The 13,014-nt window shown below is 40.1% G+C and overlaps 1 protein-coding gene across 17 annotated transcripts in view; it reads left to right on the forward strand.

Moving 5' to 3' along the window:
* The window catches only part of LOC138681740 (scavenger receptor cysteine-rich domain-containing protein DMBT1-like), a 491,932-nt gene that overhangs the window by 164,698 nt on the left and 314,220 nt on the right, over positions 1-13,014 (forward strand). For 10 of the 17 annotated variants that reach the window (XM_069769545.1, XM_069725880.1, XM_069769547.1 and 7 more), the window contains 4 exons: positions 940-960; positions 8,043-8,063; positions 9,406-9,426; positions 11,616-11,636. The exons of 1 other annotated variant lie outside the window; for it this stretch is intronic. In XM_069769545.1, coding sequence (XP_069625646.1) covers positions 940-960; positions 8,043-8,063; positions 9,406-9,426; positions 11,616-11,636 — 84 coding nt within the window. The remainder of the gene's footprint in view (positions 1-939; positions 961-8,042; positions 8,064-9,405; positions 9,427-11,615; positions 11,637-13,014) is intronic. 6 more of the 17 variants (XM_069769549.1, XM_069725874.1, XM_069769548.1 and 3 more) reach the window with 4 other exon arrangements.

Below are 13,014 nucleotides of genomic sequence, written 5' to 3' on the forward strand. Positions count from 1 at the left end.
CTATATATATAGTAAGATTTTGAAACAGAACTGTTTTGACGTGTTCAAGCCATCCAAAAATCTTTCCTATATTTAGAGAATAGGACAAGGCTAGCTCATTTGAAAATGAAAAAGCAATGGTTTGTCACGAAGATTTGAAAAATGATCCCTATTTTAGCAGCCGTTTCATGTCTGTGTATGCTGAAGTGGATATACTTCCGAGCAGCAGTAGAGTATATCAATACTACACAATGGACAAAAACAGGAGATGTGTGTGGGTGTCTACTGGGTAGTGACAGTAACTGTGCAATATGAAATTGGAAAGGACAGGCTATAAGATGTCTGTAAGTGTAGGGATAGGACTGATAGCCCTTTTTAGCAGTAGTATAGTACAGATCTTATGGTTTAAAGAAAGTAGATGACTAGCTTGCCCTGGTCCATCGGCATCATAAAAGTATAGAAGACAATGGACAGACAAGCAAATGACATGGACTTTCCAGTCATTGGCATCAGCTGTGAGTGAATGAAAGTTGTCACTGATTCTTACTCAATTCATATTTACAAATGTAAAGTTTTCTACACTTGTGGAAGATATTCTCATCCAAAATGTTGTTAAAAATCCATCAGTTGGTCTGAAAAACCTCTCTGACAGCACACTGGAGATGAATAGGCCTTTCATACACTGTAGAAAACTCTACTTTAACAACATTATTGACTTATTTTGTGTCTATTTTGTTGTTATACTGTATTTAAGAGACAAATGAAAGAGAAATACAGCATTCTTGGTTGAACAACCACTTTCATTTTTGCATAGTGAGTTCTCAGTAGTGAAACTTTGAAGAGCTTTGCACACTTAGCCAGATGGTTTGGTAAATAGATGTACCAACAAATGCAGGATAAATATTAGTTTGAGTTAACTTTTAAATTCTGTTCTAATTGAGCTTATTTTTATTTCTATAGTTGACCTTACCACAATTCAAGGTAACAAACTATGTATATATTTCGTAACATTATGAAATTGAACTGTAAAATTGTTTAAACCAACCAAAAATCCGCATTTTATTTAGAGAATAGGGTCAGGGAAGCTAATTTCAAAGTGAAGAAGCAATGGCTTGTCACCAAAACTTGAAAGATAATCCCTCGTGTAAATGCTGTTTCATGTCTGGTTATGCTGAAGAGGGTACACTGCCCAGGAACAGCGGAGTATACCTCTAATGCACACTGTACAAAAAGCAGAAGATATGTGTGCATACCTAGTGGAAAATGGCAACAACCAAATAGTATAGAATAGCAAAGAGATATCTGTAAGTGCAGGGATATGACTTGCAGTCTTTGGCAACAGTGATTCAGTATAGATCACATAGTAGCCAGAAAGAAGATGACTAACTGGGCTAGGGCATTGGGTTTGGCTACAGCAGAAAAGTGTAGAACTCAACAGACAGTAGACGGTATGGTCAATCTAACTATTGAATGATTTATAGGTGAATGAAAGTTGAGAAAGATCTGTGCCTAAACCAATGTTACAATTGTAAAAATGATCCCTATTGTAGAAGCAGTTTCATGTCTGCCGGGCTGAAATGTCGTGACCTTGGTGAGATCCCCGCTAGCTCTCGGTGCTAGCGGGAATCTCACCGAGGTTACCGAAATCTTATTAAGGTCATGGTAGTTCAGCCCGGCTGTGAACAGAGCCTCAGTGACTGGAGGTAATCTCGATGACATCTCCACGAGTCACTGACGCTGCGCTCGCAGCAGCTTATTCACCAGTGGTTCTCAGCCTGGATGGTCGCATTTTGGCACCGCCCAGGTTGAAAACTAACTATCCCTCAGATATGGATTACGGCGTGGGACAGAACGACCGACAGGTGAGGGATATGGTTGTTTTTTTTTTGTTTTATTACAGGAGAACAAGGGCTTCGGTGGAATTAGGCACTAGGTGAGTATAACTGTGTATTTTTAAATAAAATTGGAAAAGTGTGTTTTGTTTTATTTCTAATAAAGGAATTTATTCTGGCTGTGTCTTTTTTAAAAATGTAAATATAGGATTAGTAATAGATAGATGTGTTATATACACCTCTCCATTACTAATCCGTGGGCTTGATGTCACCTGACAACACAAAGGTAGCATCAACCCCACAAATATTAACCCCACTTTCCACTGCTACAGGGCAAGTGGGAAAAACCGAGCAAAGCACCAGAATTGACACATCTAATTAGCAGCTGCGGGCTGTTATTTTTATGCTGGTGGTCAGTATCCATGGCCCCTTACCAGTCTAAGAATGCCAGCCCCCAGCTGTGAGCTTTAGTAAGCCGGTTGTCAAAAATGGGGGGACCTGATGCCATTTTTAAAAATTATCTATTTAAATATTTAAAAAAATCAGTGTGGGTGGGGACCCCTCTATTCTTGATAACCAAACTTGCTGAAGCTGACAGCAGAAGACTGCAGCCCCCAGCTGTGAGTTCTGCCTGGCTGATTATAGAAAACACAGGGGAACCCACACCTTTTTTTCATTTATTTATTTATAGCGCAGACGGCAGCTGATGAATACACCTTTAGCTGCTCCTGCTGTCACTGTTATTAGTGATATTTTATCACTTAACCCCTTCATGACCGGGGGATTTTTCGTTTTTCCGTGTTCGTTTTTCGCTCCCCTCCTTCCCAGAGCCATAACTTTTTTATTTTTCCGTCAATTTGGCCATGTGAGGGCTTATTTTTTGCGGGACGAGTTGTACTTTTGAACGACATCATTGGTTTTAGCATGTCGTGTACTAGAAAACGGGAAAAAAATTCCAAGTGCGGTGAAATTGCAAAAAAAGTGCAATCCCACATTGGTTTTTTGTTTGGCTTTTTTGCTAGGTTCACTAAATGCTAAAAATGACCTGCCATTATGATTCTCCAGGTCATTACGAGTTCATAGACACCAAACATGACTAGGTTATTTTTTATCTAAGTGGTGAAAAAAAATTCCAAACTTTGCTAAAAAAAAAAAAAAAAAAAAAAAATTGCGCCATTTTCCGATACTCGTAGCGTCTCCATTTTTTGTGATCTGGGGTCGGTTGAGGGCTTATTTTTTGCGTGCCGAGATGACGTTTTTAATGATAGCATTTCGGTGCAGATACGTTCTTTTGATCGCCCGTTATTGCATTTTAATGCAATGTCGCGGCGACCAAAAAAACGTAATTCTGGCGTTTCGAGTTTTTTTCCCGCTACGCTGTTTAGCGATCAGGTTAATACTTTTTTTATTTGATAGATCGGGCAATTCTGAGCGCGGCGATACCAAATATGCGTAGATTTGATATTTTTTTTATTGATTTATTTTGATTGGGGCGAAAGGGGGGTGATTTAAACTTTTATGTTTTTTTTATTTTTTTCACATTTTTTTAAACTTTTTTTTTTAACTTTTGCCATGCTTCAATAGCCTCCATGAGAGGCTAGAAGCAGGCATAGCACGATCGGCTCTGCTACATAGCAGCGATCTGCTGATCGCTGCTATGTAGCAGAATTGCACGTGTGCTGTAAGCGCCGACCACAGGGTGGCGCTCACAGCGACGGGCAATCAGTAACCATAGAGGTCTCAAGGACCTCTATGGCTACAGTGGAGACGCATCGCCGACCCCCGGACATGTGACGGGGGTCGGCGATGACGTCATTTCCGGCCGCCCGGCCGGAAGCGGTAGTTAAATGCCGCTGTCTGCGTTTGACAGCGGCATTTAACTAGTTAATAGGTGCGGGCAGATCGCGATTCTGCCCGCGCCTATTACGGGCACATGTCAGCTGTTCAAAACAGCTGACATGTCCCGGCTTTGGTGCGGGCTCACCGCGGAGCCCTGCATCAAAGCAGGGGAGCCGGCATCGGACGGTATAGTACGTCCGATGCCGGTAAGGGGTTAAATATGATTCTCATCATTCTCCCCTGCTCATGCCGATCGCCGGCAGAGCAGGGGAGAATGATGAGAGCTGTGTTCAGCACCCGACACTGGGGAACAACGCTTACAGTAGCGCTTCTTCCCTGGCGTCGATGTGCATCACACGGATGACATCCATGTGTGTTATCCATGTGCACGTGTGCGGGATGTTTTGCGGCCCGTGCTGACATAAAAAAACAGACATGTTAGAGTGTTCTGCCCATGGACACATGGTCCGTGGAAAACACTGACATGTGCACAGACCCATTAATTTGAATGGGTCACCGTGTATACTGGTCTCCAGTACTGGTGAAAACTGTCACCACACGTATCGAAGACACACACGTGTGAAAAAGGCCTAAATCTGGTATTGCTGTAATCGCACCTACCCAAAGAATAAAGTCACCTAATCACTTGTACTGCATGAGGAATGGCGTTAAAAAAAGTAAAACCAATTCTTCACCTGCTGTTGATTTTTCCATTCTGCCTCCCAAAGATTGCAGTAAGGCTCAGCGCACATTTATCCTGAACTGAGTGCTTGCACCAGGGTTTCTGTGTAAATCTCTGAAATATGTGATTCAGACAGAACCCCTGGCAGAAGATTCCCTATAGCGAGGTAATTGGAGGCACAGTGGGCGTCAACTGACCAGTGATCTGGCGGTGCAGTCGGCCACAGTTTTGTTTACTTCTAAAAAGAAGAACACCGCTGAACAGAGGCCAGACAGAGTCCAGAGTAACTCTGCTGGCTCACTATAGTGAATGGATCCTCAGGAGTTTCATCTGAATCATGTCACTCCGAGATGGAAACCCCAAAGTAAGTGTTCAGTGTAGAGTGCCGGATAATGTGATCCCAAACATTATGGAAAATGTTCCCAATAAAAGATTCAACTCAATCCACAATAAAAGCAAGCCCTCACTCAGGTCAGCCATCTGTTAACAGAAATATAGGGGGCTTCCACGTTACTGGTAGCACAAAGGCTTTGGAAAAGTGAAATGGCTCCTCACCCACCAAAAGAAATTCATCAAATTCTCTGCTCCCAAATCCAAATGCCCCTTCCCTTCTGAGCCCCACAGTATACCTAAATTAGATATTGCGTCCACATTTGGAATTTATGAAGTGATGAAAGCCCGCTTAACTTATGGGTGCATGATTCCAGAAGCACTTGTTGGTCAAAACGTACTGGTGATTGCAATGTACTGGTCACTAGTGTGTACTGCTCACTACAGCGGCAGTTTGTAGTTTTCACTCTCCAACATTCATTGCTGCTTGTTTCTGGAAAATACCCATGGAGTCAAAATCGTCACTACACCTGTAGATATATTCCCCAAGAGGTATAGTTTCTCAAATGGTGTCATTTGAGGGGGGATTCTGCTCTAATAGCAATGAGGGGCTCTGTATATGAAAACAACAGAGGGAAAATAGTGGGGGAAAAACGTCAGCTCATTATCTTTTGCAGCACCTTGCCAGATGAAGTAGCATCGCCCCGGAGCTGTCTCAGTCTTGGACGTTGGCAAAATAGAAAAAGGTGGGGAGAGAATCCTCCAGCGCTGAAATCAAGAAGGAGAGTTATCTTTTTTGTAAAAAAAATGAAAAAACTTTTATTCAGTACAGTAGTATATTAAATAAGACATGAATCCTGGTCACCACATCCTGGGATGAAAAACCATGATCCATGTCTTTTTTAATGTACTACTGTCCCAAATAAAAGCTTTTTCATTTTTTTTTACAAAAAAGATAACTTTCATTCTTAATTCATCGCTGGAGGTTTCTTCTCCCCACATTTTTCTGTGTATATGAAGTCCGCGCTCTGTTCCTCCCGAGTCTCTTCGTATGGTTAACTTGTACTGTACAGCCACATATGGGGTTTTGCCACATTCAGTAGAAATTGTGGGACAAATTGTGCTGCCATTTTTACCCACTTCTTGTGTAAAAATGTAAAATCTTTGGCGAAAAAAAAATTTTGGTGGTAAAAATGAAGTTATGTGTTACGTGCCCAATGCTATAACATTTTGTGACACACCCATGGTGTCAACATCATCACTGCACCCCTAGATGAATTCATTGAGAGGTGTAGTTTGTAAAATGGGGTCACTTATGAGGAGTTCTGCTGTTCTTTCACCTCATGGGCTCTCTCAGTGGGTCATGGCACCTGCAAACCATAACAGTCTAATCTGGTGCTCCTTGCCTTCCCAATTACATGTAGGGTATTGGCGTACTCAGGAAAAAATGTACCTTCGCTTGTTGTAAAAAAAATTCCTAATAGCTCTTAGAAAAATTAAAAACTTGGGGCTAAAACATTTTTTAACTGTAAAAATGTAATTTATAATTTTTTCACCGCTCAGTGGTATAAAATTCCGTGATGCACATGTGGTGTCAATATGATCACTGCACCTCTAGATAAATTCATTGGGGAGTGTAGCTTGTAAATGAGTTCACATATAGGAGGTTTCTGTTGTTCTGGCATTTCAGGGGCTCTGCCAATGTGACATGGCACCCTCAAACCATTCCCGCAAAATCTGAACTCCAATATGGTGCCTCTTCCCTTCTGAGCTTTGCACTGTGCCTCAAAAGTAGTATTTCCCCACATATGGGATATCAGCGTACTCAAGATTAATTGCACAACAAATTGTATGGTGCAATTTCTATTGTTACAATTATGAAAATGCAAAATCTGGGGCTAAAATAACATTTTTTGTGAGAAAATGTGATTTAATTATATCCACGGCTCAACGTTATAAACTTCTGTGACTCACCTGGGGGTTCAAGGTGCTCACCATGCATTTAAATACATTGCTTGAGGGGGTCTAGTTTCCAAAATGGGGTCACTTGTGGGGGGGGTTCTACTGTTTAGGCACATCAGGGGCACTCCAAACGTGACATGGTGTCCGATCTCTATTCCAGGCAATTTTGCGTTGAAAAAGTCAAATGGCGCTCCTTCCCTTGGTCTGCCATGTGCCCAAACAGTATGTGTGTTTATCCCCACATATGGGGTATCAGTGTATGTAGGAGAAATTGGACCCCAAAAGTTGTGGTGCAATTTGTCCTGTTACCCTTGGGAAAATGAAAAAAATTGGATCTGAAATACATTTTTTGTGAAAAAAGTTAAATGCTCATTTTTTTTAAAACATTCCAAAAATTCTTCTAAAGCACCTGAAGGGTTAATACACTTCTTGTATGTAGTTTTGAGCACCTTGGGGGTGCAGTTTTTAGAATGGTGTCACTCAAAGTGACTTCAAATGTGATGCGGTACCTTAAAAAAAATGGTGTTGTAAAAATGAGAAATCGCTGGTCAACTTTTAATCTTTATAACTTCCTAACAAAAAAAGGTTGGTTCCAAAATTGTGCTGATATAAAGTAGACATGTGGGAAATTTTTCTTATTAAGTATTTTGTATGATATATCTCTGTGATTTAAGGGCTTGAAAATTCAAAGTTGAAAAATTGAGATGTTTTCAAAATTTTTGCCAACCAAATTTCCATTTTTTTCACAAATAATCGCAAGCTATATCAAAGAAATTTTACAACTATCAAGAATTACAATATGTCACGAGAAAACATTCTCAGAGTCAGATCCATTGAAACGTTCCAGAGTTATTACCTCATGAAGGGACAGTGGTCAGAATTGTTAAAATTAGCCTGGTCATTAACGTGCAAACCACCCTCAGGTGTAAAGGGGTTAATTGTTATACTGGAGAGATATATAAGAGACAAACAAAAGACAAATGTTGCATTCTAACGAAATATGTTGTCTATCCCATAGAAAAATTTCTGTAAGATCTGCATGTTAAATTCATAACTAGAGCCACATTTGCTTTTCAATATAACTATTGAACAAAGCAGGTGAGGATCTAGTCAGATTGTGAATGCATATTTGCAATCATGTGACGACTGCTGAACCGAGCAAATGGAGCTGAATCTTAATGGTGTGTACATTCCATCTAGGATGATCCAACAAGCTGCTGTGCTTGCTGAATATTTCCTCAAATGAATTATGGTTTTAATTTTTGCTCGCATAGTGAGACTTAGTAGTGAAAGTATGAGAAGCTTTATTCTCTTAGCCAGATGGTCCGATAAATAGATGGATAATCAACGGCAGAAAAAATATATGATTTAGCGTTAACTTTTAAAATCTAATCTAGTTGATCTTTTTATTTTTACAGTTGACCTTACAACTATAGAAGGTAACATAAACTAGATAAATATTTTGTAACATTATAAAACTGAACTGTTTAAGCAATTTAAAAATCATCACTTTATTTAGAGAATAGGACTAGGTATGCTGATATCAAAGTGAAGAAGCAATGGCTTGTCACCACAATTTTGAAAATGATGTCTATTGTTGAAGCCATTTTATGTCTGTGAATGCTGAAGAGAGAACATTTCCCAAGAGCAGTAAAGTTTACCTATTCTACACACTGTACGAAAGCTGGAGACATGTGTTGGTACCTAGCGGCAGTGGCAGCAACCACATAGTATAGAATAGGAAAGGACAGGCAGGTAGGGACAGGTCGGGCAGTCCTTGGCAGCAGTAGTGTAGTATAAGTCATCTGGTAGTCAGAAAGTAGATGACTGGTTGGGCTAGGGGCATCAGCACTAGTAGCAGCAGAAAAATGTAGACGGCAAAAGACAGACAAGCAGATGGCAAGGCCGATCTAATCATTGGCATCAGGAGTGGGTAAATGAAAATTGGCATAGATCCGTGCCTATGTCAATATTACAAATGCAAAGTTTTCCACGCTTGTTGAAGATAATCTGGTCCGAATGGATTTGCCTAAGCTCCTGGCTTTGCTGAATATCTTCTCTGACAGAACACTGAAAAAAGCGTGGGACAGGATATTATGCCCAAAATAAGCTGAATCAATTCTAGCCAATATTCCGATCTGCAGAGTCAGAAGTCCATAGAATAAGGATTCAAGGTATTTGCCAGGGAAAAAGACACAGGTGGAGAAGCAGTTTTCAAAAAGTGATTATTTGATACAGATGCCTTTCATTGTCTGCAGAAAACTACTATATCAACATTATTGGCTTATTGTCTGCCTGCTTTATTATTATACTGTATTTAAGAGACAAACAAAAAGACAAAAGTTTCATTCTTTTTAAGTATGTAGTATTCCCTAAGGAAATTTTCAGCAAGCCCTCAAGTTTTCCAATCTATTGAATCTATTGAACAAAGAAGGTGAGACTGTCATAGAACTGTGACAGCAAATATGCAAAACAAATATTTGAAATCACATGATGACTGCTGAACCCAGCAAGTGGAGCCAAATCCTAATGCTGTGTACATTCCAAACTATTACGATTCAGCAAGCTGCAGTGCTTGCTGACAATTTTTTCAGTTGAACAATGGCTTTAATTTTTGCTCGCATAGTGAGGCCTCAGTAGTCAGCACTCAAAAAGTTTGAGAAGTGTTGTACACTTAGCTTGATGGTGCGGTAAATAGATGGATAAACAATTGTGGAAGTAGTACAAATTTGTGATAACTTTTAAATTCTAATCTAATTGAGCTTATTTTTATTTCTGCAGTTAAGCCTACGACTATAGCAGGTAACATAAACTAGATATTTTTATTTTAGCATTATGAAATTGAGCTGTTTGAAGTGTTTAAGTGATCCAAAAATAATCACTTCATTTTAAGAAAAGGATCAGGTAAGCTAATTTCAAAGTGAAGAAGCAATGGATTGTCACCAAAAGTTGAAAAAAACCCTATTGTGAAAGCCGTTTAATTCCTATGTATGCTGAAGCAGTATATAAGTATACCTATACTATGCTCCTTACAAATGCAGGAGATGTGTGTGGGTACCTAGCGGCAGTGGCAGCAACAGCATAGTATAGAATAGAAAAGGGAAGCCCAAGAGATTTATGGCAATGTACGGTCTGCTGTAATTCCCATTGAAAGCTGTAATACAGTGTAGATCAGCGTTCTCCAACTCCAGTCCTCAAGAGCCACAAACAGGTCATGTTTTCATGATTTCCTTAGTATTGAAGAGGTGATAATTGCATCACCTGAACTATACTAAGGAAATACTGAAAACATGACCTGTTGGTGGTTCTTGAAGACTGGAGTTGGGGAACACTGGTATAGATGGTGGACAAGAAGTATATGATTGGCAGGGTGTGGGATATCAGCATTGTTGACAGCAGAAAAGTGTAGAAGATAGCAAACAGTCAAACAGATGGCATGGCCGATCCGATTATTGGCATCAGCCATAGGTGAATGGAAATCTGCACTGAACTATGCCTACATCAATATTATAAATATAAAGTTTTCCAGACTTGCAAAAGTTGATCTGGTCCAATTGAATGTGACAAAGGTACTGGCCGCACTGGACAAGTTCTTGTCAATGTTCCAGTCTCATTGAATCATGGTTCAGGGTATCTGCTGGAAAAAGAACACTGGTGGAGAAGCAGTTTTCACAAAAATGATATTTTGATGCAGAGGCCTACCTCTGTCTGCCTAAAATGTTATTATATTAAAGGGAATCTGTCACCCCAAAATTTGCCTATAAGCTAAGGCCACTGGCATCAGGGGCTTATCTAGAGGGCAGAGCAAAGTACTGCAGTGTGCAGGCGCTGGGAAAGGTCGGAGGGGCCCACTGCAGTACATTGCTCTGCCCTCAATATGGCAGACAAAGTACGCCTGCGCCGGAGCCGCAGCAGGAAGAAAAGAAGAGGACGTCATTGTATGAAGATAGGAGGCGCTGGACATGGACCGCGACTCCCATAGGAAGAAATAGACAAAAGCAGTCCAGAAAATGTCAGGCAGTGTATGGCACTGTCTAACACCCCTTGGCGGAAGTAGTACAGTATACAATAAACAATGGACAGGAAGTAAATGATTAATGGTAGCAGAAAAGTGTAGAAGACAACAGACAGGCGTACAAATGGCATGGCCTTTCAAATTATTGACATCAGCTGTGAATGAATGAAAGTTGGTAAAGATCAATGCCAAAGTCAAGTTTTCCACACTTCGGAAGATACCTTTATCCAAGTAGATGTGAGAAAGCCACTGCGGAGAAAGCAACCTGGTTGGAGATGCAATTTTCACAATTGTGATTATTTGATTCAGAGGCCTTTCTATGTCTGCAGAAATCTCTACTTTATACAGTACAGACCAAAAGTTTGGACACACCTTCTCATTTAGTATCAAACTACAGGTGTCTTAATGCAAATGCACGTAACAATTTTCAGATTTGCATTTTTAAATTAATTGGAAAGCCATGCATAATTTAATTTACACTTCACAAATGCTTGCTAATTGGTGTTGGTATATCACATACAATCCCAATAAAATACATTTAAGTTTGTTGGTGTAACATGAAAAACTGTGGAAACGGCTGTGAATATTTTTTTTACTGAACTGTATACCTGTATGGGCACTGGCAGCAGCAGAATAGTTTTGAAGTTAACAAACAGGCAAATCTTTGGCATCACTTGTGGTTGAATTAAAGTTTGCACAGATCCGTGCCTAAATCAATGTTACAAATATAAATCTTGCCACACTTTTGGAAGATAACCATGTTAGGATTGAATAAGCTACAATGCATGCTGAAAAGTTCCTCAGGTAAACACCATTTTAACTTTGATTCGCATAGTGAGGCCTCAGTAAAAGTTTGAAAAACTTTGCACTCTTAACCAGATGGTCAGGTAAATAAATGGGTAAACAAAGAGAAGAAATATGAGTTCGAATTTGCTTATATATTCTTTTCTAATTGAACTTATTTTTATTTCTGCAGATGAACCTACCAATTTTCCAGGTAAAATAAACTATATACATTTTTTGTAACATCATAAAATTGAACTGCTTGAACTGTTCAAGCCATCCAAAATCATTCCTGCATTTAGAGAACAAGACAAGATCGCTAATTTCAAAGTGAAGAAACAATGGCTTGTCACCAACACATGAAAAATAATCCTTATTTAAGGAGCCATTGAATGCCTGTGTGCTGAAGAGGATACACTTCTCAGCAGCAGTACAGTAGACATATACCACAACAATGTAAAAATACAGGAGATATGTTTGGGTGGTCTAGGGGTAGTGACAGCAACTGCATAATATAGAATAGAATAGAGTAAGCCAAAGAGATATTTGGCAATGTATGGCCAACTCTAATACCCTTTGGCAGCAGTACCACAGTATAGATGGTATGTTGGACATGAAGTAGATGACTGGTAGGTTGTGGGACATGAGAAGTGGCGGCTGGAGGAAAGTATAGAAGACAACGGATAGGGAAGTAGATGGCATTGACAATTTGATTGCCATCAGCTGTGGATGCAGGAAAGTTGGTATTGATCCATGTCTTATTCAATTTTGTAGAAATTTCTACACATATTGAAAACAACATAATCTGATTGGATGTGACAAAGCCACTTTCTGGACTGAATACCCTCTCTGACAGCACACTGGAGGTGGGAAATGATAGTATGCCCATGGCAAACTGGACCAATTGTTCTTGGACCAGTGTTCTTGTCAATATTCAATTCTGCTGATCCAGAAGACAATAGTATAAGGTTTCAGGGCATCTGGCAGAGAAAGGACACAGGTAGAGAAGCAGTTTTGCAAGAGTTTTTATTTGACGGAGATGCCTTTCTCTGCAGAAAATTCTACTATATCACCATCATTGGCATATTGTTGGCCAATTTTATTGTTATACTGGATTTAAGAGACAAATTACCATATTTTCAAACTATAAGATGCACCTTTTTCCTCCAAACAATGTGGAGGAAAGTGGGCGGGTGTCTTACAGTCCAGATGTACCTGCACTGGCTGTGTATTTGATGGTGGGGGAGTGACAGTGACAGAGCAGCGAGTCACAGTAGACAGGAGCCAGCAACAGCAGCTATCTCCTGTGTCCGCTGCTAAAGAGAAATAAATACTCACTGCATTCCACACCCATGGGAGTGGAAAGCAGTGAATATTCATTTCTCTTTAATAATGGACATGCTGTTAGCCTCAGTAGCCAGCTTCCTGCAGCTGTCTGGCTTTTGCATGTCTCTGCTACTTAATGGAATTAATATTCACTGCTTGCCACTCCCATAGGTGTGGAGTTCAGTGAATATTCATTCCCTTTAGTAGTGGGGACACGCGAAAGCCCGGCAGCTGCAGGAAGCAAATGGCTCACAGAGTCCCAGCGT

Source organism: Ranitomeya imitator, chromosome 5 (assembly GCF_032444005.1).
Source record: "Ranitomeya imitator isolate aRanImi1 chromosome 5, aRanImi1.pri, whole genome shotgun sequence".
Classification (NCBI taxonomy): Eukaryota; Metazoa; Chordata; class Amphibia; order Anura; family Dendrobatidae; genus Ranitomeya; species Ranitomeya imitator.